General features: G+C 38.0%; 1 protein-coding gene across 2 annotated transcripts in view; it reads left to right on the top strand.

Moving 5' to 3' along the window:
* Positions 1–607: 607 nt before the first annotated feature.
* The window catches only part of PNPLA8 (patatin like phospholipase domain containing 8), a 38,252-nt gene continuing 12,634 nt past the window's right edge, over positions 608–26,225 (top strand). The window contains exons 1-8 of one of the 2 annotated variants that reach the window (XM_048300116.1): positions 608–753; positions 1,757–2,948; positions 3,868–4,017; positions 5,218–5,369; positions 6,105–6,199; positions 9,623–9,794; positions 15,181–15,238; positions 17,420–17,614. In XM_048300116.1, the coding sequence (XP_048156073.1) occupies positions 1,848–2,948; positions 3,868–4,017; positions 5,218–5,369; positions 6,105–6,199; positions 9,623–9,794; positions 15,181–15,238; positions 17,420–17,614 (1,923 nt within the window). In that variant the 5' untranslated portion in view covers positions 608–753; positions 1,757–1,847. Of the gene's footprint in view, positions 754–923; positions 1,076–1,756; positions 2,949–3,867; positions 4,018–5,217; positions 5,370–6,104; positions 6,200–9,622; positions 9,795–15,180; positions 15,239–17,419; positions 17,615–26,225 lie in introns of those variants that run through there. The other variant, XM_048300117.1, reaches the window with a different exon arrangement.

Here is a 26,225-nt window from a genome sequence, read left to right as displayed (position 1 = left end):
GGCTGTTCAGCATGGAGACGGCTGTGTGGAGACCTCAAAGCACCTTCCAGTACCTGAAAAGGACCTACACGGAAGCCAGAGAGAACAGGAAGTGTAGTGACAGAACAGTGAATAATGGGTACAAACTGAAAGATGGGAAATTTAGGTTAGATATTAGGAAAAAATGCTTTACTGTGAGGGTGGCAAGGTACCAGAACAGGTTGCCCAGGGATGTGAATGCCCTGACCCTGGCAGTGCTCAAAGCCCGGCTGGATGGGGCTTTGAGCAGCCTGGTCTGGTCTGGTCTGTGGGAGGGAAGTTGGGACCGGATAACCTGCACTGTCCATTCCAAGCCCTCCGCCCTCGGCAACCTCCGCAGCGCCCAAGGAGGCCGGGGAGGCACCGCCCCGCCACTCTCGCGTGCCGCGCCGCACGTCGCCACCCGCGCGCAGGCGCAGCAGCCCCGCCCCGCCCCGGCCATGACCCCGCCCCGCCCCCCGAGCCGTCGCGCGACCGTCTCGCGTCACCCCGCTCTCCCCCTCGTCCGCCCCCGGCGGCGGCCCGTGGGGCGCTGTCGCGCGCCCCAGCTGTTTCCGGCGCGCGGGGCGTGCGCAGGCGCAGTGCCGCTGCCGCGCGCCGCGGGTGTTGTCGTGCCGGGTCCCGCCGCCCCCCGCCCGCTCCGCCGGGGCGGCACCGCTCGTGAGGGCGCGGCCGCTGCCTGGCGCTCGGTGGCGGCCTGGGGAGAGGGGGGAGGCGGGAGCGACTGTCCAGCAGGTACCGCCGCCAGGACGGGCCGCGTCGCCACCGGCTCGTGGGGGAATATGAGGACGGGGGAGGGCACGAAGAGCGCGTGCAGGGCACGCGGGGCTCGTTCGCGTAACGGGAGGTGGGTCGGGGACAGCGGGGCCGGGACTCGGTGCTTGTTTACGCGGCCGCTCTCGGCAGCGTTTCTGGGAAATGGCGCAAGGCAGGAACAGCGCCCGCGCCTGCTCCCCGGGCAGGAGGCGCCCCCGCGCCTATATAGCCCGGCCCGGCCGTGGAGCCCGCAGCCCGGCGCTCACCCAGCGGGACAGGCGCAGCGCAGGCAGAGGAGACTGTAAGTAACGATGGCGCTGCCAGCGGTGGTGTCAGCTCTGCTGTCACTGCGGAGCCGGCCTGCGCAGGAGTTGGCCAGCGTGCCTGCGGCATTTGTCACAGGCGCTGGAGAAGCCTAGGCTTGCTTTTTTAGCAAATAATAGATTTGCGCCTGCGGTATCAGCACGGCTCTGGTGTGCTGTGTAAAACGCTGCTCCACCAGTTGCATCTTTTTTTGCAGAGTAAGGATTATATACTGCCCTTGGCTCTTAGGATGGGCACGTTTCGTTGAACTTTGCTCTGAGTATTGGTGTCACTTCTTCCCTGTGAGGAATTCTGCAAAAGGGTGGTAATATAATGACATTTGAAACGCTGTGTCTGCACAAGATAGTTTGCTGAAGAAACAGCAATCAACTTTCTATATGCCACTAAGTGCTTTTGAGAAGAGTCACATATTTCTCAAGATGAGCTTAAATTGGCCTTTTGGGAGTAGCATGTTGAAATGTTGGGGTAATGCTACCAAGTGTCCTGAGCAGTAGATACGCTCATGAGATTATTTGACTTGATTTGAATGTTTATCTGTCTTTACCAAAAGGATACATAAGCTTCATCTGTTTTAAACACCTCCGTGATTTTAGTTTAACTTGTTTCTGTTTTGGGGTTTCCATTGTTGGTTTTTGTTTGTTTGTTTGTTTTTTTTCAGGCAACACTACATTACAGGACTTATTTATTGACGTATATCTTTTGGAATGAAATAGAAAGCAACACAGAAAAGGTGCAATTATTTATAAGTAATGACAGTTCATTTATCCTTGGACGCATATTTGTTCCTTTTGATTAACCCAAAAAATCTTTGGTGGAAGCAAAGAAACAAATACCTGTGTTTCTGTAGACCTAAAGCCTGCTGGAGGATAAATCATGCTGCACACCTGAGAGTTTTTCATACAAGCGAGCCTTGGTGTAAGTGGGCCAGAAGCAGAACGTTTTGGTATAACAAGTACATTTATAGCCATGAGTTTTTATACTATAGAGTTTCCAAACTTTTAACTTCTTCTTCTAAAGGACTTACAAGGGTGAGCATTCGCATGTCACGAATTAAGAATACTATAGAGTCTGTTTCAAAGGCAGTGTCTGGCACTCACAGTGAACTGGTGTCACGGATAGCTCGATTAAAGTCCCACTCAGGTACTTTGGGTAAAGCAAATAAAAGCAGTGCAGATGCGAGTAACATCAACGCAAATCTAGAAAATGATAAACAAGTCACAGATGTCAGAACTCAGGACGATTGCAACAGAGGCCCAGCTGCAAAGAAATCCACTTGTGCAAGTGAAAACTTGGAATCTGTGTTAGTAAGTTCAAGCGGCACTTGTCAAGATACTCCAGAAGTTTCAGCACCTACTAAAAATCACCTTTTTCATATAAGCTACTTTTCTACAAATTTTGGAGAGACTTACAACTTTGTAGCTGATCATATCAACTCTTACTTTCATAATTCTGTTATGGAACAAGAAAGAAAAAGGAATGCTTCATTACAGGACTCTGAAGAGAGGAATAAGCTTGATTCATCAGCAAATACTGTAACAAGCAAAGAAAAGAGAGTGGATTCTGCAGGTACTTTAGCTCCTGAAGCAGAGGCTCTGGGTGCTGAAAAGACAAATACTGCTCTCCCAGTTTCCACTAAAAAAAGTATTGCAAACTTTCTTTCGTATCCCAGTAACAGCGTACAAGCTTTTGTAGACAGCTATATTGGTGGGCTGGTTCCAAAGTTAAGATCTGATACAAAAGTTGTTTCACCAGAAAAGAGTAAACAGCAAGAACAAGAAGTGTCTGAGAAGAGTGATGAGGCCAAGACTGCAGAAGAGCGGGAAAAGCATCTGTCTCTTCAGAGAGAAAAGGCAAGGCTTTGTTTAGTGTTACTTTACGTATTATTTCTATGTTTATTTTATACAAGTGTATATATATGCTACACTAGTGTATATACCTATATGTAAGCATAGATATGCACACACTTTTACTTACATAAATAAGTATATACCTGTGTATATACTTACATACATATGTACACATACTTTTACTTATATCGAAGTACTTGTACTTCCATATAAGTATATATGTGTTGTCCCTGCCCACAGCAGGGAGGTTGGAACTAGATGATCTTTAAGGCATCTTCCAACCCAAACTGTTCTCTTATTCATTCTGTGTAGTTGGATAAATAAATAAATATGTAAAACTATATATATTTTATACATATGTGCATACTATATGTAAACTTACAAATACATACATGTACTTAGGAGTAGGAATAGATACACCTGTGTATAAGTATTAAATGTTTTATGTAAGTATGGATATGTTTATGTAAGTTTATATATAAAGTGTGTGTGCATATATATATACACACACCTCTGTGTGTGTTGTAGGTACATATATTTAGTTCATATATACACAGAGTCCATAAATACAGTCAGATCTAGTTGTGCTTTTTTTTTGTAGTTATAGTAATTTTACAGTTCATATTTTGTTAATGTTTAAATACTAGAAAGTTGCCTGAAAATTCATCTGAATACATACTGACATGTTTGTTTGGTGTATTCTTGTTGTGAGCTGCCTTTATTTTAGTTTTCTAGTAAACAAAGAATCAAAAGGTTTTTGTTGGCGGTTTAAGCAGTGCTTACTTGGAAACTGTAGGAGATCTCTAGTACAACATGCTGTTCATTACTTCTGAGAAATCTTAAAATAACACGTTGAAATTAGTCTTGACAAATTTTACACATTTCTTAGAGTAGTTTTATGTTGTCTGTTTGTCTTCTTTAGATCATTGCAAGAGTGAGTATTGATAACAGGACTCGAGCTTTAGTTCAAGCCCTACGGAGATCCACGAATCCAAGAGTCTGCATCAACAGGGTTGAAGAACTGACCTATCATCTTCTAGAATTTCCAGAGAGCAGAGGAGTTGCAATTAAGGTGCAAATAGTTTTTATGCTTAGATTAAAAAAAAATCAGACAGATGATTGATAGAGAATAACATAAAACCTCATTCTGTGCTTTTGTGGACTAGTCATATTTCCTGTTTGTAAAGATTATAATTTGAGTGTCTCTTTTTATAACTTTGTAGCTGATTCAAGCAGATTCATATGCAAACTACTGGGAGTTTAGCTAAAGGCTCTTAAGATTGCAGTGTTTAATTTAGAAGCATACGACATGGTCATGTGGATAGGTAGTATAGTTTTTTCCAGTGGTAGATAAAGGTCGTACATTGTGTCCTCTGTGGCAGTTGACCAGATGAGAATGTGCTGTACAGTTGATCTGTATATGCACAGTACTTTCTATGCTTGTTTACATGCTTTCTTCGAGGAGAGGTGGCAAGAGAACCATCAAATAAATTCATGTAATCTAGTCCTACTTACGTCCTTCCCTGCATTGAGAGGGCAGGAGGTGAGTGGTAGACTATTCTAGAAGTACTAGCTAAATCACTGCATTTGTCAACCTCTTGCCTTTTCCAAAAGATGCGACAAACGTGTGATACAGATTGTAGAAATTTCTGGAAAAGTACCCTTTGGGAATGGAGTGCAGGCCAGATGAATCATCTGGTAGGGTATAGGTCAGGCATTCACATAAATATATGTGAATTACTTTATTATGAAAGAGTGTATTCACTACTCCCATTTTGATTGTAATGCTGTATATCTTTGTGGTAAAGTACATTTAAAAATGCTCTGTGTTTAATTTTTGTTTTGATATTAGTGTATTTAGAAGGCATTTCTTGTTTTGAAGCAGTGTGATACTTACTAAGCAAATCTGGGGTTTTACCTATACTTTGGTGCTTCATACTCGAGTCTACGCTTGGCTGATGTGATACTAACTCAATAAAACTAAACTGGTAAATGTAGCTTTCCTAGCTATTCAAAAGATTTATGTATCATTTTGATTGCTTAATTCTGATAGGTAGTTACTATAGCAGTGAGGTGTGTACAACATAATACTGACATCCATTCTTTCCCTTGTTAGAGAAAGATGTGGGTAAATACAGATTTAAAGAAGTTTTCTTCCAATTTTAACTAATATATTACTTCTATACTTAAATGCCACAGTAGTAAATTTAAGAATGGATTCTTTTGGTCTAAACATATGGTTAGAATAAAATATCCTTGTATTTATCAATAGGAAAAATTAATCCCATGCCTGTTGCGACTGAGACAGGCTAATGATGAAAGTCTTCAGGCTGCTGTTAGAGAAACTTTAGCTCTGATTGGATATACAGACCCTGTGAAAGGTTGGGGAATTCGAGTCCTCACCATTGATGGAGGAGGAACAAGGTAAAGCTTCTGGGGTTTTATATGCTTGTAGCCTTTTTCATACTGTAACTGGAAATAAAATTTCATTCTCTCTTTGATAGAGAAATACCCAAAGAGGCAATTTATGAGTTGCATTTCTGTTACATTTGACTATCCAAGTGATGGGTATTGTTTTTGTATGCATTTCTGCTTGAATGGTGTTTGTTTTGGTGCTCATTTTGCCATGCGCAGTCATCTTGCTCTATCCCAACACAGTTCACACTGCTGCATGCCAGATACTGTTTCATGCTAGAGAAGCACAAATCTAATGGTCTCTAATGCATCTCTCCCATTATTTCAGACACATTAAATTGAGGCCAAGCAAACGCCCCACTGGAAAATACTATGCCCCAGGGGGCATTATATAGCCTTGTTAAGACCAAAATTTAAGTGCTGTGTGGTGGGGATGCAGCTAAAATCTATCCTGAGTCTACATCCACCGAAGTTGATCACCCCTCAGTCTTTGCTATAAAACAGTATGGCTATAGCTGTTTAATACTATTTTTCGTATGCCTGAGTATGTCATTTATATTCAATATTCATCATTCTATTTTAACTGTGTTCTGCTGCTCTTTTATTTCCTGAAATATTCAGGATTCTTACTGTTGCAGTTATTAAATTATAATGAGCTATAATGAAGCCAAGGTGATTGAAAAATTATTAGAACTATGTGAGATAAGACTGCCATTGTATGTGAAGGGGATTTTTGTGTTTCAGGGGTTTAGTTGCACTTCAGACTCTACGGAAACTAGAAGAATTAACTGGAAAGCCGGTTCATCAACTTTTTGACTACATCTGTGGTGTAAGCACAGGTAATTATTAAGCCACAAGGTGGAGTTTTGCTATCAATATAGTAAAAGAACATCTGAGAATAAATGTAGATTTTGCAGTTTCTGACTTAAGAGTGTAAGCTATGAAAATACAGTTGTGATTTCTAGTCTTTCTTTTTGCTTCTGAGTAAGAACTTTGGGCAGTTCATGATGAACTTTTGGCCGCAAACTGATTTGTCATTTTTTGAATTTACGTGAAATCTTCAACTTGCGCACAGAAACATTTATCTTAGATATTTATGGAGCTTTACAGACTACTAAGGTAATATCCCTCAGAAATTGGTGCTAGGTCAGTCATGCTTCCTTTATTAAGGTAACAGCAATGTTTCATCTGTATTAATTACCTGCCAGAAGGACAGCATGTGCCTGTAGCAAGATCTTGAATGATCTAAATTAGAGGAAGTGGTCAGTGCTGTGGTGCCCTCTGTTCATATTGGCCTGTACAGGCTGGAGAAATGGCTTGGCAGGTTCAGTGAAGCCAAATATGAAGCCCTCCATCTGAGGTGGGCTGACGGGCTAGAAACCAGCTTTGCAGAAAAGGACCTGGTCTTGTTTGGAACAAGTTGGATGTGAATCATCAGTGTACTCTAGAGCAAAGAAAGCTGACTACATTGGTTTGCATGGACAAGAACGTACCCAGCAATTTAAAGGGTCTCTGTTTGGCCACAAGTGTCTTGTTATGGGCTCCTCTATAAACCCTTAATCTTTTGGGTCTGTTTTTGTACATACTGGATAGGTCTGGCAGAAAGCCAAGTAGTCAGTCAGGGGACTGGAGCTCATGACATGTAAAGGAGAGAGTGCAAAAACTGGGTTTATTTGGCCTTGAGAAGAGAAGGCTAAGAGTAGGCCTTTATCCTGGTTCAGCTAATGGGAAAATAAAGAGAAGATGGATCTAGACTCATTTTGAAGGTGCACAGTGACAGGAAAAAAGCCAACAGACAAGCTGGAGTATGGGAGGTTATAATTAGATATGGGATCATGCTTTTTCTTGTGGGGATGGTCAAATACTGGAAGGAGTTGCCTGCACAAGCTGTATAATCTCCATCCATGGAGATACTCAAAATTTGGCTGAACAAGTCCTGAGTAACCTTTTCTAATTATACCTGTTGGGACAGGAGGTTGGACTAGATAATGTCTACAGGTCCCTCCCAGACTTAATTACTCTTGTGACTCACTGATAAGTTACTCCTCCCTAGAAAGTAGGAAATTCCAAAGCGTAAGCTTCTCCTTAAAAGACAGTAATCTCCTTCAGAAATTATGTTACACCAGTAGCAGCAGAATTATGTTTTCTACCATAGGAGGTATGCTGTGGTTCACTAGCTCAGCTTCCTTTAGAAGCCCACATTCTTCAATTTTTTGCTATACTTATATTCTATACAGTTTAATTCAGAAATTATATTAAACACAGATTACCATGAGTAAAGTGTGTTCCAAGAGATTTGCTTAATAGACTCAAAGTAGTGGACGAGAATGTTTAGGTCTCCTAGACAGAATTTGTTTGTAGGCACAATGTAATTCCCTGCTTTACATTTTTAATAGTCTTCCAAGTAAGTCCTTTGTTAGTTAATTTAGCAGTAAGTGGTTGGTTGTTTGGAAGATGGTTTCCCTGCTAAACACTTCTCCAGTGTCATCTTTAAGGATAATAAAGGTAGATAGAGAGGCCTCTTGGACAGAGAGGCCTAGTGTTCTTAATTTAGTCCCACTACCATCACTAGAACTAACTTTGTTTTTAATTCTTCCTTAAATTTTGGGATGTATGACTGCTAGTAAGTACTTGGCATATTCTTTTAAATTTTTTTTACACAATTAAGCTTTTGTCTGCAGTTGTCCAGCTTGCAATAATAAATGAAAAGACATGGCTGGGTGAGGTTGTGCATGTCTGCCAGCACTGCTGGCAGTTCTGTTTGTATTGACAGTACCTATACTGATAGTCTTGCAGCTGAATGAATTGTGATTTACAAGAGTGGTGGATTTAATGATAGGAAGGATGCCTCTTGTGCACTGCACTTCTCTTTTCTGCTGCACTTTTTGTATTTCATACTACTGTTCAGCTGTTTTGCCTTTGAAGTTTATAAATATCCTTGCTGTGAATTCAGCATTACTGTCTTTGTAGTTATCTTCCCTGTACTTCTCTTCGCTGGGGGTCAGAGGGTGTAAATACAGGCAGTCACAGAGAAAGATCATTGCAATGATGCTGTAATAGGCCCTGCATACTTTGAATCTGCTCACCAAAATAGCAAATGTGTGATCTTGTAGAACTGGTGCTGGAGAGTTTCGAGGAAGAGAATGTGGCAGAGGATTTGCATGACCTGGGAAAACAGTGTTTCTCTGCTGCTACCTGTTAAGTCTGTTGAATACAGGCATCCGATGATTTGGCACTTGAGAAAGTTTCTCTTGATGAAACTTTGTGTCAAGTAGGCCCAGGTTGCCTTAAGGCTGTGTGCTGCCTTTTAAGAAACTGGGACCATCAGTCCACTGATGCTCAGCTATCACGGGGGTGGGGATTGTGAGAGTGAAAGAGGGCTTGGAAGTCATGTTTCTTTTAAGGCCACCTGTAACTTCCTGCATGCAGTTTTTTCTGCACATGCATTATATTCTTACTCTATTTCAAGAATTGGCACCTTTTAAAATTAGTTTTATTCAATCCTATGGCATTTATTTTCAGATTGAAAAAATCATGTGTCCTAGTTATTACTAATGCTTAATTACACATTTTCATAGTATGGCACAACTAGATTTAAAGGTTATGTGTGTTCCTTTTGGTTTAATATATCTAAGAATTGTGGTAATTCATTAATTTTATTTTTCCACAGTCCTTTTAGTGGTATTTAGCAGCAGTGCTTTTTGAATGCTGTTATTTTGTTCCTGCAAGGGTAGGTCATAATTTTTGTTAGGCACACACTAGATGGCAGCATGTATGCAACTAATTATAAATGGTTGCAACCAAATGTAATCCAAACTACTGAAATCTCCTTTATTTTTACAGAATTTTTCTAGAATATTTCTCTACCAGCTTAAGAATTTGAAAAGTAGCAAATAATGCTCCAAATAATTTTTTAATACCACAGCATGGATTTATCTTATTTGTTTCTCTTTGCAAGTAAAGTAGTAAAGGATTTCATTTGCTTTCTGCCATATACTTGTTGTAATCTGCAAAATGAAATAATGTAATTTTTCAACTTCTTATATTTCTGTTTTTGAAAATAGACTTTTTCTATCTTGTATATATTCTTTTAAAACATAGTTTGTCATGTCTGAGCAGGAATTTAGTTATATAAATGTCAATTGGTCTTCCTGTTTCAAGACAGATATTCTGCTAACCTATGAGCTATGTTAACTGATAATCCATTTTTGCAATCTTACTCCAGGATACATTTTACATTGCAAAATATTTGTTTTTTTCAGGAGCTATATTAGCTTTTATGCTGGGGTTGTTCCATATCCCCCTGGATGATTGTGAAGAACTGTATCATAAATTAGGATCAGATGTTTTTAAGCAGAATGTCATTGTTGGAACAGTCAAAATGGGCTGGAACCACGCCTTTTATGACAGTGATATATGGGAAAAAATGCTCAAGTAAGTAAAAGATGATCAGGTGAAAAGTAATTAGTGCAATGTCTGAGTGCATTTGGTTTTGTTATTGCTTTACTGGTGTGCAGATTCTTAAAACAACTAGAAAGGATTAACATATACTCTCATTCTTTTGAAATAGCTGTTTTCATATTTACCAAAACATTGAAAGCTTTTAATGTAATGAGTTAGGTTTCTGGGGAATAAAGTAAGCTTTACTGCAGTGATTTCTGATTATATTCCTGTATGCTTGCCAGGTCTGCTTGATCTGATTCATTACAGATCTGCTACAAATTTTACTAGCCACCTGCTGTGCCTTTTTTCCTAAAGGAGATTGGTGAGATATGAAATAATGTGCTGCAGTAGGGATTTTTAATGTTTGCTGCTATATTGAAGGGCTTTGTCCATTGCCACTTGCTTTGAAAGGGAAATGAGCTGTAAGGGTTGCAATGAAAAATTATCCACAGTGTCAGAGTTGCCTGTGAGGTATATTCACATGCATTAATGGCTATTTGGGAAAAGCCACTAGAAAGAATTACTGTATTACAGGTTTTATTTCTTAGTTTTATTCATCTGTGTTTGTATCGATAGTTCAATTGTTTGTAATTTTTAGCAAACTAGTGTCATAGTTTCCCACCCAGTGTAAGTTGACCCTGTCACCAAAAGAACCGGAAGAATCTTTTCTGAGAGCAAACGTAAAATGGTAAAAGATTCCTTCTGATAAGTAATAACAAGTTCCTTTGGGAATGCGATTACTGTGGTTTATGGAATTAAAAGAGTTTTTCATGACATGATAGTGGGAATACCAGTGCTGTCTGAATTTTAAGCATCTTACTTCTTTGATGGAGAGAACTTCTAGGCACTTCTTCTCTGTGCTCTTGCATATTTTCAGAAATAAATACGTTTATCAAATTAATACAATTAACTTTTCTTCTCAGATATCTGAAAGTCTTTTTTTAGAAATTAGATTTTTCTGTCTTCTCTCATTTCCTTTCCCACCAATTAAAAGAAGTCTTATGAAAATCCCAATAACCTCATGTGAAAGTATTTTGCATGCCTTTAATTAAAATACTATTGTTTTTTGCAACTACATGTAGCACATGAGGGAGGTAAAGAGCTCTACTCCTGTGCAATAGACAAAAGCAGGCAATTAATACATTATCCATAGAGTGAATTAAAAATTAAATGTGCTGATCAACAAATGACTTCTTGGTGACCTGCGATGTTGAAGGGAGATCCTGTGCCTGCACAGCATTTTGTTGAAGGGATTCGCTGAGGCTTCGCTGTGGTGTGGTGGCCTAGAGCTTAGAGGGAAATTGTAAGGTTATATCTTTATAGCAATATTGAAGGTCAGGTCTAACATTGTCATAGCATGGGGAAACTGCTTTTTGTTCTTTTTTGAATTTAAAAGCTGTACCTGTGCTGTGTGCGTTTTTGTAGTTTAAATGGTAACTTGTCAGCCTTGCTTGAAATAGAGACAATCCATTGACAACGTAGAGATATATGTAATACATGTTTAGTCCTACCACAGTATCAGTGGTGGTATTTTCTGTCAGAAGGTGTTCTTGCTCAAAATAACTAAGTTGATGTTTCATCAGGCTAACGCTGCATGCGTTCATGGGGTATGCTATAAAATGCATTTCAGAAAATGACAACTAATTTTGGTTAACTGATGTTTTATCCAGAGTGCTTTAGGGAATTGGTTTCATGTGCTCTGTATATGTCTGTTTTAACTCCTCTTATGTATTTCTTGAGTTGCAGTTTGAGGACTGGTTTTAATCATTTATGTTATGCAGAAGATTTTACTTACAACATATCAGTCTATGTAATGCTATATTGAATTGCATTTTTAAGAACCTGGCTTATAGTTCCAACTTCTCTGTTTTCTTTTGACTGTTGTTGACATATACAATTTTCTTCTTGCATGCTGTCTTAAGAACTGGAGAAATTTGGTGAGCAGCTAGGGGTTTTCACAAGCTAGCTAAAATCTCATGTTGGGAATTTATAGTCTTGAGAAGCAATCAGTCACTGTATGGAGCGTTAGATAAAAATTACACGTTCTCTTTTGGTAGGAAAGTGGATAATGCATGTGTTTGGGAATACAAGTAATAATACTTCAGTATTTGTTTTGCAGATTGAAATATAAATTGACACTGCTCTCTAGTGACTAGATGGGTGACACCTTCCATACCAGCACATGGTATAAAAGTCTCTCCCGTAGGTTTGGTAAAGATGTCATAGTTTCGTGGTACTACTGTTGTAGTTAGGAGAGGGTAAATGTTACAGTTTTGCCTTTTGCATTGAATGCTTTTTCTCCAGAGTGTTTGCATCACTGCTGTAGCCCATTAGAATGTTTCTTCCAGCATATGGTTGGCAATATGTTCTTCATAGCATTATTGAAATAAGTGTTGCAATATTAGTGACTTGAAGCAATGAAAGAGCAATGTTTGTGAAAGAGACTTGTTGTTTAAGTAGGTCATGTCTAGAGGACATAGGTCACAGACAAACACAAACAAAGTAGATAAATGGAAAAATAGGATGGCAAAAGAAATTATGTGTAAAGTAATAACCAATGAGTGGAAAAATGTAAAGTGCTTACAGGATTTAAAGTAACTTTAATATCAAAAGTGATTTGGTGTTGTCATGGACAGTTCAATGAAACATCTGTATGCTTGTGGTCAAACAAGATGATTCAGTGTGTGACAGTTGGGATTGAAAATACTATAATACCATTATATTAATTCACAATACAGTTTCATTTAAAATATTATTTACAGTCCTGGTTATCCCATTTTAGAGAATATTTCTGTTGCAAGATTGGGGAAAAGTAGCCAGTGATGTAAAGACAACACACATTAGGAGTCTTTGTCATTAACAAAAGCAAACAAGTTAAAGTGGTAATTTGAGATAGTAAGGCATCTTGAGAATTACCAGTTTCTTCTTTTCTTTGGTAACAGGGGACTATTCAATAAAATTAAAATTAGAAGGCTTTATTTTTTAACACGTATGGGAATAAACTGTGGAATTACTTCTGCTGTGACTTCATAAAAAAATTGAACAGTGAGAGAAATACATTTATGTAATATGCAATTACAGTATTAATGCTAGCAACAGAACTAAAATAAATGTGGAGGTGATATTAAACTTTACTTCTTAGGCCATAATGTCTGAAGTTGCGTAGTGGTTTAAGGGATTTCTTGTACCTACTCTGAAGTACCAGTTTCTGGCCTTCATAAAAAACAAGATGTGATGAGATGGTTATTCAGTTTGATGGTTCCTGTAATTAAGCAGAGGATATTGCTTATGCATTTTTTTAATCTTTGCATGCAGGGTCTGGGAAAAAATACAGACATTTCACAAGTAGATGAAAGTGATGCAAATCAGCAGATGTCTTTGATATCTCACCTCTGTCAGTCTCATTTCTTTTATTCCTACTTGATGGTTCTGTGTGCCTTTGCCTCCTTCTGTAATCAGTTAGTGAGTCCAGATGGCACTCTTCCCCTTCTGGCTGGTGATTCTGAGACTGGAATCAATGCAAAAATAAAATAAAACAGTGCTACTGGTACAAGAAGTGTGTCAGCAGGCGTTTTCCATCATAGGACTGGAACCTGTCTCCCTTACTTCCTCCCTGTCAAGGACATGTATACAGCCATCCTTCAAGCACAAATACCCAGTAGAAGAGCAGCAAATTGTCCTAATTGCACATACATGCTGCTGTGACCCATCCCACTGCGGGGCTGGGGCAGCGTGATGCCAATCGATCCCAGCCCCTCCCCTGGATCGAGTTTCCCAAAGAGCAGACTCAGAGGGTGGGTTGATGGGCGGCTCAGAAGCCTAAGCTGCACCCCCTGGGCAGCACCGGGGTCCAAGCCGCCTCCCCCGGTTCGGGAAAATTCCCGGTTCCTCGGTTGTTCACTGGTTCTCTGTTACAACTCCCGCCTCTCCGTTTCCCCCAGTGGTTCTTGTTAAATTGTATCCTGCCCCTGGCTTGTAACTCATTGGTTGTTTTCCCCTTTCACCGCGGTTTTCAAACGCTCTATAACACTGAGGACAAGCCTCGGGGGAGGATCCCATTGCATTCCATCCCTTCCGAGCTTGTTTGGGTTGTGAAACTTCTAGCAACAAACCTGTTAGGAGTCAGACCAGAACAGCCTCTCTCTTCTTTGTCTCTGAGCTAATGTGAGCCGATCCCATCGGCTCCTGCCGTGTTCCCTCTGCAGAGAAGCCAGCGAGCTAGCCCAGCCAGCAGCTCTTTTCCTGATGCCGAAGTCGCTTCAGCGACGCACAGAAGTAACACAGCTGGGCTCTCTCTGACCTGGGGCACGCCAGAGCTTGTGCCTCGAGCACAAGTACTGCGTTACATACAGTCTACTGTCTGCATGGAGGACTGCTGCTGCAGTTGACTTTAAAGCTTCTTTTATTTTCTGACCTGAGTAGGTCGATAAAGGTGTTGTTTTTAACAGTGGAAGTGCTACTACGTCCTGTCATGGGTGCAAGCTGTAGATGGATGATCTCGTAACAACAGCACATGGAATAGCCTTACTTTAAAAGCGTGGCAGTATGGAAAACCGTCATTGTACAATAAGGCAGATGTACCACCAGTGTTTGGGTGGGCTGTGTTCTAGGGGAGGAAGAAAGCTTGCTGATTTAATGGAAAGCCTTTGGAAACATTATGGGTGAACACCCATTCTGCAGGAGTTTTATACCTTAATTGTAAGCAAATCAAAGTTGAAATACATGGTGAGGTGCTATTATTGGCTAGTATGGTAATTTGTTCCAGTCTCCTCTACTGTGCAGAAGGGCTGCCTTCTGGTTAGCAACAGGAATACTGACCCTGATGCCGATATGATAAGAAATTACAATGCTGACCATTAGTGTGATTTATAAAAATGTATTCACGTGAAAAAATTTTGCCTCAAAAAGGGATGGTAAATGCATATTGGATTACTTTTATGGAAGATTACATGTAGATGTTGTAACTTTCTTCTAAATCATATGGAATGCCATCTTTCTCTCTTTAGCTTTTGTTTCTGTAACTACAGAAGAGTGATTTTTCATTACTGTAGAACCACTTAATAAGGATGTTGGTTTTTTGATTCCTAAAGGTAGCAAAGTATTTTGTGTAACTATGTAGTTGAGTAATCCTCATGATTTATGATTACATATGTGAACTGAGTAACTTGAATCAAGACCTCTTCAGTCACTCCTCAGACTTATCTCCAACAGACCAGAAGGTTTGAAATGTCAGTCCATTGAAGTCAATTGTAGAAATCTGATTGTTAAGCCTCGCGTCTTTTAAATGCGAAGGTCTCGGAAATAAGGATGTTAAAAATGTACATCTCGTTCATGCTTAACTGATGGAGCGTTTTCAATTTTTTACATTTTTTTGTAGAGAAAAAATGGGCTCAAATCTTATGATTGAAACAGCAAGAAAGTCCAAATGTCCAAAGGTAAGTACAGTTTTCTAAGGTAAATATTAGTTGTGTATTTCACAAGTATTTTTAAGAGTTCTGAGTAAATTCTATACCTAGAAGAATATTGTATAGACAGCATGAACGTTGAAGTGCTCTTCAGGCTTCCATGTGTGATAACCCATGCTTTTAAAGGATAAAAATTAGATTCTTAAATTTCTGCAGCGATTTCTCATAATTGTACTACTTCTAGTTGGAATGTATTGCAGAGATGTTAAAAAACTTGTAAGCATAGAAATACTGGGTCAGCATTTTGGCGTTGTGCAAAGCTTGTGTTTTTCATGTAAGAATTCTAGTGTTTGGAGATCCTGTCATGTCAGCTGTGATCTGTGTTACTGTGTTGTGAGAGGACAGGGTTTCTTCTCACTTTATGTGGAGTACCTGGTTTTCTCTGGTCACATTCTTAGGCCCCAAGATCTCTTCTCTTCCTGTATGATAGAAAAGACACCAAGTCATGGGAAGGGTGTTACATACAGCAGCAGCACGAGAATGAAAGATGAGAAAGCATGGGTATTTTATTTTTGGTGAAGGATAGGGTGTGAAGAAAGAAGAGAAATATAATAGGATGTATTTCAGAACAATCTGTAATTAACAGGTGTTTTGGTGTCATAGCACTATATTCAATGCTTTACTGTTAAATGGAAGATATTCACATTTTTCTAAATTTAGTAACATGTGCCTTACTGACTGCATTCCTAGTCCATGTCTAAAACAAGGATATGAAAAGGCTGGTGTGGTATGTTGCTTTCTGAGAGAGAAGCTATCCTATGTTGACTTGAAAGTTATCTTTGAACCGGGATCTTTGGCTTCCTTCCATGTTCTTCAGTAATAAAATGTGAATATAAATAGAGTTGAAACTAGCTGTTCCCAGTAATTGCTTTATAGTGCTGTCAGTGGTGGCACTCTTTACAAGGCACAGCAAATTCAAGAAAAAACATGCAGTTATATGCTCTGCTGCTGTAAAATTCATGGCAAGATGGATTTTTCCAGAAGGTGCTGAGCCCTTTGCAACTTAGACTGCGTCATGGAGTGTACATGGGTATTGCCAAAAATAAAAGCATCCATTTAATACATTTTCTATTAAATTTTCTGAAGTTATTTTCCTTACTGCTTCTGGTAGTGCTTAGTGCTTAAACCATCCTTTTGAGGAAAACAGGAAGCTTTTCCTCCATCAAATGATGGAGTGCGTATCAGGCAGTGTTTTGCTTTTGCATTGTAATGCAGAAGTTATACTTTTGTTTTCTATAAGGATGAATTTACAGTGAATAAAATTATTTAAATTAAGTAGCTGAAGAGTGAAAATGCATACAGTGATATCACAGCATCAGCTGTGCTGTTGAGTAACATTTCATGAAAACACCCTACTCTGTAAAATAGTAAACAAGATAGAATTGAACACCCACTTGGCTGCTAAAGAGTGTTGTTCTGACAGTGTCCGCCAGGCTGGCTGCATCCCCTCTAAAGGTCTTGCAGATTCTAACACTCACCCATAACTATATGTACTTTCTCCTTGTGATCATATCTGTAAAATACATTCTTTTTGCCATTATAGTTGGGGTTTTTTCAATGGAAATACCATTTGGCTTTTCACTTAGATGAACATATGTGATTTCTGTTACCGACATTTTGGTATCCTTACAAAAAAAACTTGAAAGACTTATGTTTGATTCTTGTGCAAGAGAGATTGTTCCTGCAATTCTATAACTCTGGTTGCAATATTAAGTAATCATTTTCTTGGAGGAAGAAATTGATTGACAGTTCTGACATTCCTATTTAATGGCATTGTTGTATTGCTGGTTACAGACTTCTGAGAATGAAGTACTGTTCCTAAAGGAAAAATATTTTAAAATCACATAGTTGACACCAGCATTTTGTTTAAATATTGTAGATATTTGTAGAAATGGAATAGCTGGCGAAACAATTAATTGAAGATTAAAAAAGCATTTTTTTTACACATTTGGGTCTCTTGTTTCTGTTTTACATTCACTTTTTAAAATTTAGATAGACATTATAAAAATGTTAATAAATCATGAACCTAGTAAGATTCCAGAGGTGCATTAACATATCAATTGAATTTCATATGCTGGGAAGCTTTCGTTCTCATATTATGGTTGTTATTATCCTCTTATATAACTAATTTTGTTCCTCCTCATTTACTAGGTAGCTGCAGTAAGCACCATTGTAAACAGAGGAACACCACTGAAAGCATTTGTGTTTAGAAACTACAACCACTTTCCTGGTGTTAAGTCCCATTATATTGGAGGCTGTCAATATAAGCTGTGGCAAGCAATTAGAGCATCATCTGCTGCACCAGGTTACTTCCAGGAATATGTTTTGGGTAGCGATCTTCATCAGGTAAGTTGAAATCTTCTCCTTGAGTAAATATTTTCCAATTTTATACCTGAGAAAAAACATGGTCTTAATCTCTGAATCAAAACTAAACAAATGATTTGGTAGCACAAAGGAAATCTAGGACAGATGGGGTAAGAAAGGATATTTTTAGCTTCTATAGCCATTACAGAACTAGAAAGGCTTAAAAATCTTAGTCTTCTCAATACAAATCTAAGCTCTTCTGCTGTTGCTTTCTTCTCTGTCTGGAAGGAAACCTTATATGAGTTGTAAATTGCCTCTGACTTCTGCTTACAACTGGCATTTCACTGAGCATTATTTCACTAAATAGATGGCGTAATGTAAAAATCTGTCAATATTGAAAAATGTGAAACAGGATGTACACTTCAGTGTTCTTTCTCTTAGTGCATAATTTCAGTTTATGGTCTGCTTTTTAAATCTTTCCATTGATAGCTTATTCAGCTTTACGCTGGTTCTGGGCTAGTAAGAAGAGTAAGGGATGCCGCAGCAGTAAGATTAAACTCGGAGGACAACTGCAAAAGAAATTCCCTTGAGGATAAAGCAGTGTCCTATCAACAGTGCATGCTATTTTATTGTATTACAGCCTCTCTTGGTGACCCTGATAAGTAAAGAACAAAGCAAATTAATTTCTTAAGTAGTTTTTTAACCATAGGGTTTTAGTCCTCCAGTGCTCCTGTATTACTCTGCAGTTCTCCAAGTTTTCAAAGAGTACTTCTTGCAGTGCATACTAATTTAAAACTATTAGTATTTATTTTAATAAATATCTGATGCAGGTCTGTGGCAGAAAAGATGACAAAGGGTGACTGAACCAGAGGCCTTCAACAAAGAGAGCATAGGATTGAATCGCTTAAGTTTAGTGAAAGCATCTGTTACATTTCTGTTGTATTAATTCATATGATGGCATTAGCCTCAAATGCTGGAAGAAGTAGTAGCATATTTTGAGTAATAAGATGTACCTGGATCACATACAGAATTTCTGATGGTGTCCATTGGAAGACAGTGTAATATCTTTATCATTGTAATGTGCTTGAGTAATACTGAAGTTTAAAGGCTAACAGATAAATGAGTATAAGATGAAAGAGAGAAAAATTCATTCGATTAAGAGGTGGTAAAGAGAAGCATTGGTACAAAGAAACAGCTAGAATTTAATCTGAAAAAAGCCATCATATTTCCATATTTTGATTCAACATTTATAAGGTGATGAAATAATTCAGCTCTGTAAAAGCTCTATAGAAATTACGGGGTGAAGGGGAAGGGCTCCCATGGAGGGGCAGGTTCAAGAGATTCTGAAATTCCTTTCATTTTACTGTTTCCTCTTTTTGTTCAGGACACCCTCCCTTATCTGACTGCCCTCCACAACCTTCCCAGTATGGTACATCTTGTTATCCTCAAAACATTTTAATCAACTACTATCTGAAATAAGCAAATAAGTTTTGAGGGTTTTTTAAACCTAAAAGTGGAGTAACACATTGGATTCCAAGCCAAAGCACTGCTTGAAATCCTGAAATGTGTTCATTTTCCATCTGGCCAAACAAAACTGGGAAGGGAGCTGCTTTAGCCTCAGGAGCTGTTCCAAGCTGCTCCTTAACTGATTGAATGGGTCAGTGTTAATCTATGTGAAGAAGTTTTCTTTCTCTTCTCACCTTTCCACCCCCTCTTTACTTGAATTGAAAGTACATGGAAATTGGTCTTTGCTTTTACATGAAAGATAGCTGAATAAACAACATGATTTTTAACTTCTACACGTGCTTTACACAATTCTTTGTCTTAACATCGTTTCTGAATTGTCAGACTTGTGTGAAATGCAATAAGACTGGTACTTATTTCATCTATGTTCACTTCTAAGTTCAGTTTACCAGACTAGAGATTGTATAATTTGTGTTAATAGAGATTAGTTCCAGTATTTTCAGACACACACACAGCTGGAATGAAGTCTACTTTATTTTTTCCTTGCTCCAGAGTCTAGACAAAGCCCTCCCATCTAATCTTACAAACCCTGTTTCCCAAGTTCATAATTCTTCTCTATCTGATGTATTTTAATTCCTAGAAAGCAAGGGCTTAGGATGCAGTTCACTTTTGTCAGCCATAAAGAACTAAATGTGTTCTCAGTACTAAAACAGTTTATTGTAGTAGAACTAGATGCTAACTTTTTGGATTCCAACTTTTTCATGTAATCTGAAAAATATCTCTTCTACCCAACCAGGTATATTTAAACACTTGAATTCTTACAGAAACCATCTTTCATGTCTGGCATGCTTTTCTTTTCCCAGATTACAATTTTCTTACCACATCTCTATTTCCATAATTACCTGGTTTGTGTGGGGTGTACTTGGATGTCCAGCTAGCAAGTTACTACATGGCAAATGCTCCATAACTGTCTTCATGCAGCATTCTAGCTCAGATTATAAATCCACCACAAAGAGCCTCTGTCCATGTAGCAGACCGTTACCCTTATTTTCCTGGGAGTTAATGGTACCGCATTGGAAAATGCAAGTTATTCAAGAGTTTTTTCTCTGCCAAAATATCCAACATGGATTGAAAGAAATACATATGCATAAATATATTTTAGAATAGATAGAATCCTAAATGCAGTCATATTCTTTCTTAAAATAGCTTTCTTCTTAAAATATGTTAATATTGGTAACTCTCTGTTCTTATAGTTCCTATAATAAATATGGGAATGGTAGATTCTTGTTAAGCATCTTTATTCTGAAAATGGATTGCAAGTGTAATTTTAAGTTCCTTGGCCAGTAACATATATGTAGTGTATATGGAAATTCTTGCTCTTTTCTGTATGTACACTGTCTAACAGATTGAACTGCTTTTGAACTACTGAATAAATGAAGCATAACATTGTTAGATGTTTTTGATAGTACTGTGATTTTTGAAAACTGCATCAGCCCAGTGTGCATGAAGTGTAAATAATAATTTATGCCGAAGGCTTCAAAATCGTAGTCCGGTGTCAGAAGGATGGCCTTCTAAGAATTTTTTCATTGATTGGGGACTTCCATTAATCACCATAATCTGTTTTCTGAACATAAACTGTGTAGTTTATTAGTTTATATATAACCTGCCTCCGAAGTGTTGATATTTCTAAACAGTTCCAAGAACAGAGGTAGCCAAAATGTATGTGAAAATTCAGAATAGTAAGTACAGTATTTGTTTCCTAGCTTTGAAGTTGGGGACTCTTAAAGAATTGTATAAAGACCAGGTTTCATATTAGCTTATCAGTCAGTTGTATGTTTAAATCTGAATGAGAAACACTCTGGCAGTTCATCTGACTGAAGACTCTTCAAATGTGTGAAAATATTTATTTTGATTAATGGAAATTTAGTGGATTTTTTTAGGGTCATCATGCATATTCTTGTCTTATGTTATCTAGCTTTTGTTAGAATCAGTCCTTTCACAAACTATGAAGTAGCTGAATGAGAGTTATGTGTAGGGTTGAGATGAATTCTTAAAGTTTTTGTGTATGACTCTAGATGTCTATGGTGGAGTCATGGCTGAACTGAACTGTTGTCTTTGACTCACTTTTCCATAATTGTGTTGTTACATATGCATGTGTATTTGTGTACACACACGTATGCCCTTTCTCTGGACACATTTCAGTTTGATTTCCTATACTGGGCACTCTCAGTGTTCAAGGGGATCATAAAGTGTGTTCATTTTCTTAATGGGATAATAAATTAGTTTTACAATTTTTCTGATGTCATTGTTTAGAAAGAGATTGCTAGGTGCCTGAACACTTAATTGTGCTGCAGGTAAGCTGATGCTTGGTTTGTTAAATTTCTGCAAAAAGCCAGCAGTTCAAAACCAAACAGCAATATTTACATTCAGGTCAATCATGCCATGATATCTGGTTCCGCTCTGTCAAGTAGGAAAAAACAGTGCAGCTGTTGGTAGATGAGGGGAGTAGGATTAATATTCTTTGTGGTTCAAAAGAGGAACACATTAACATTCAAAGGGATTTAATCCCTGTAACATGCTTCTCCAGGAACCCTGCAAGTCAAGAGAGACCAAGTCATGATGTTACAATATAGAAGCTGTATTGCCACATGTCAGTTCCTTTTTAAATTGTGTTTTTGAAGCAGTGAAGGCTCTTAACCTCTCCCCAGTCCTGCTACAACCTGTGACATTTTTTCCCCTCTACTTCCCACAGTGGGGTGTTATTTCTTGTATCTATTACTTTTCTTTTTTTCTTCCCCTGTAGTGTAAAAAACATTTGAGACACTCAGTAATGTCACTTCAGTAGAAAGTAAAGTATGCTGAGGAAATAAATTAATTAAAAGAGCAATTTAAAATGTAAGAAAATCATTACACACACTTCATTTAATAGCTTTTACAGTAAAAACTAAATTTGTCCCGCAGGATTAATTCAAAGGGCAGCAGGGATTGTGTATGTGATGGTGGTAAATTCAACAAAGCCACAGATTTTTCTCAAATATAATATACACAATTTAATACAAAGGACTTGATCACCTTCGTCTTGACAGCTTCCCATGATTCCACTGTTGTATTACAGTTCCATTTATTATAGTGCTGATGTTAAAGTATAATAGTGTTCAAATAATTGTGTTTTCTTTGGGCAAGATCAGATAGTAAAGCAGTTAAATTGGCACCTAGTCTGTGGAGTTTTAATAATGCAGTTGTAACAGAACATGTGATGAGAATACAACCCAAAAATAAAAAATATATGTAGTACAATAGTATGATATAACTAAAATTTCAAGTCACATCTTCACTGGAAAATGATGATTCATGGTTTCTTCATATTTTTCAAACTTTCCCTTTCCTTTTATTAGGCAGTAAATCTGTAAAGCTATTTCATCTCTGTAGCTTGTTACAGGAGAGGCCTTCAAAAGTGATTCACTTAGTGCATCCTACCCTAACTGGTTTCACATGGTAGCTTTTAAAATTAGATTCAAGGGTGCTTCCCAGGCTCTAAGAAGACATAGAATATAGGTCACATTGAAGTTCTTTTCATTCTTAGGATATGCCACGGTGATCAGTATGCACCAGAGCTTATGCAGATTGCGGTTTAATAGGTGTATCTTGTTCTCACAATGATAGAAACAACTCTTTCTTTGTTTCTCGGTCTACTTGTTGCCATACATGCTTGCCTACAGCCCTCAAGGCAGTGTTGCTTAGTGTTTAAGAAAGAGGGAATTTACTGGAACGTGTAAGCTACATGGTTATCTGCATTTCTTTCTTTCTTATGGATTTTATAGGTTTGGATAGCAGCTCTGAAGGTGGATGCGCACTGTGCAGTTTACCAGCCTTTGTGAAATTGCTGTGGTTACTATACCAGTAGTATTTTGCAGAGCAGACTGATTGAAAAAGATTCCCTGCAGGGGCTTGCTAAGTGAAGTGTTATTGGAAGATTTGTTTAGTATAATGAAATTGAGAGTATATGTTGTTTAGGCATTTAACTTGGAACCATTCTAGTTTTTATCTTAATTGTTTCAGAGTGATGTTTTCCTAATGTAATCTTCAGAGGGCTTCTTTAAGAGAAGAAACAAAACCTTGCTCTCAAATAAGCTGTATTCACTTAACTATTTTTTTACTTAGACTTCTGAGTCCATATATCTTCACTGACACTGTTGACCAGCTAATATTTGCTATAAAACAAATCTTATAAAATCAGAGGAGGCTGTGTAGAGTGGAAAATTATAAACTGAGTCCATTCAGTAATCTCTGTACACAGTCTACGTTCTGCACTCATGTTCTGATGTTACCATTTCTTAGATCAAAAAGAAGAATTTTTCAGTTCTTGATAGCTTATGGTTTTTATTTTCCTAGGTTGTGTATTTGTCCAACACTGACTTAAATGGGGCCATATTTCCAAAGAAAATAGCCTTGTGATATTCGTTGGAATTAAAAGCCCAAAGATGTAGTGAGACTACTGATAAACTTTTACCTCTTCCCTCAAGGAAAGCTTGGTTTTGATAACTTAGTGGTCTGGTGCTTAATGTGAAAAATCATTTCATGTTTTGTCAGCTACTATCAAACCTCTAATTTGCCTTCTCTGTCGTAGTTCAGGAAACTGCCCTCTTCTTGCTATGGATGCAGGTGATAGGAATAATTTTCACCATGCGTACAAATGTGCGTGAAGTTCAATACCCAGTGCATTCCTAGGCATCAAATAGGGCACACTGTCTAACCCCTATTTCCTGTACTGAGCTTCTCTTCCAATACAAGGATTAATCTGTGGTGTTAATTTTGCAAATCTGAAATAATTTGGCAATCTCTTCAAAGTCTCTTTGTATTTCAATGTTTCTTTTACTTGGGGTATATTTACACTGTTATTTTTGGTAGCAGATATATATATATTTAGATTTTTGGTTACAGAATTTAATTATTTCAGCTGTCATTTCGGTAGGAAAAAAAATAAGGGAGTACAGAAAAACAATTTCCCTCAGGTCACATTTAGTCCTCTGTCATGGGCAGCACAACAGGATCATAGGCTATAAAAGATAAACATGTAAAGCTGTGTTTGCTGTTGCTACTCTTGTAGAATGTTATTTCAATAAGGTATTTCTTCATTTTTCTCATGGCCAGAAAATTTCACATTTTCACTCTTAAGTCTGTTCCTACCTAATGGATGCAAATTCTTCTTGTGCCAGTACTGTTATCTAGTTTAATTAACTTCTTGTAGTATTTATGCTTCTGATGCTTATATAAAACCACTCATATTTTTTTCTTAGTCTAAATATTGTTGTCTGTCTCAGTTTTGCAAAACAGACTCTGTTCTCTTCGTCATCCTAATGGTCTTCCACTGCACCTGCTGCAGTTTGAGTAATCTTTCTCAAAACCGGACTATTCCGTGTGTTTTTAGCATGAGCCAAGACACATTGTGCAACGTTGAATGATATACCTGAGTCAAAATTAGCACTTTTAAATCAGAAACAAAATTCAGAGGAGTTAATTTGGTCAGGCTGGAAGACGATATTCCATGTGTTATCTTAACAGTGTAATGTATTTCCTTTTTCAGAGGAAGATACAGCTTAGAATTACAGATGCCTTTCCAACAGCAACTTTATATGTTGGTGGTTCAAATCATTGTGTGGTAGTTCTCTACTCAGAGCTTTCTCATGATGTACCAACTGTATTTTGTCATCTAGCCATCTGCACTAGAAAGTGCAGAACTTTTCCTTCACTTCTTTCTCCCCATCCACCTGCCTTCACTGTGGATACAGATACTAGGTGGTTCATGTCCAAGTCCTGAACACTTCACAGCAATTATCTTCAATAACTAATTCACTTCATGTCATACATTTTGTCCATTTTAAGATCAAATCCTTTAGCTGCAAACATACTTTGTTTCAATTGCAGTGGAATTAAATCTAATGTTTGAGTCAACATGTAAAGAATAAAATTGTATTAAGGAATTTAAGTAGCTTGCATATAAATAAAGGGGTTTAATTGGATATTGAATTTTAGTTTGAAATTGCAATATGAAAGATAAAAACAGATTAGTGGAGTCCATAATACATTCAGTTTTGGAAGTTGACTGTAGAGTTAGCTTACAACATTGATCGTTACATGGTTTTAAACAGATGAATCATCCACATGTTTTAAGTAGCATTTTTAAGTGATATTTCTAATAATAGCCACCTACTTACCCAATGGGTCACTACTAGTCTTTCTGTATTTTTCTCAATGCATTTTGAAGTTCCTGACATTTTACTATTGTTTAATAAGCTAGCAGCTAAAAATATAGACCAGTTAATTAGGAAAACTAATATCAATAAGTAATAGCAATCACATCGATCAAGTTATGGATGTAAAAATGTATTGAGTCTAAATGTTTCCATTGTTATCTTGGGAAATAAATTTTAAAGAATTTTGAAATTGTGAAAATTTAACATGGTCACATTTCACAAAGATTAGGATATCTCCGTATCTGGGATTTCTTGCTCACATATAGAGATTTTATATTAATGTGATTGTTTTATGTAGCTCCTAGAGCTTTCTCCTTAGTCTGATACATTCTGCCATAGCAAATAGAGTATTTACATGCTTCCTAAGTTGAATGTTGTCAGAAAGGACAAAACTTCCAAACTTGAGTACCCTGGCATCATCATAATAGAGGGATTTTATTCAGACCCATGGGTTGGGGTTTTTGTTGGTTGGTTTAGTTTTGGGGCTTTTAACCGTACTGTTGACCCTTGCCTGTGCTTCACAAACATCATAAGAGAGCCTGTGTTTGGATCTGTGTCTGGGGTCAGTGTAGGTTTAGCCATGGGTCCATTTTTTTCTTAGGTTACACACTGTGATCCTTGCTTGTGGTGTTAGTCAATTCATCATTTGGGAAACACGGTTAGAATACATACCAGTTTTGTGATGTGTGCTGTTGTTAGCTGCAGAATTCATGTAATTAGATCTGTCATGCACAGCTTATGCTTTTAATGAAATATCTGACAATATATTTTATTGCCAAATGATTCTTTTATGATGTCTACTAATATTTAGCAAACTTCCTTAGTACCCTGTAAGCGTACATTTTCTGTATCTGACATAAACCTGTAAATTCAGTGATGTCTTCAGAGCAGCTGGTCATTTTCTGTGAATTAATGACTCACTAGAATGAGTTAAT

The sequence above is a fragment of the Corvus hawaiiensis genome, chromosome 4 (assembly GCF_020740725.1).
Source record: "Corvus hawaiiensis isolate bCorHaw1 chromosome 4, bCorHaw1.pri.cur, whole genome shotgun sequence".
NCBI lineage: Eukaryota > Metazoa > Chordata > Aves > Passeriformes > Corvidae > Corvus > Corvus hawaiiensis.
This window is presented reverse-complemented; position numbering and strand designations above follow the sequence as displayed.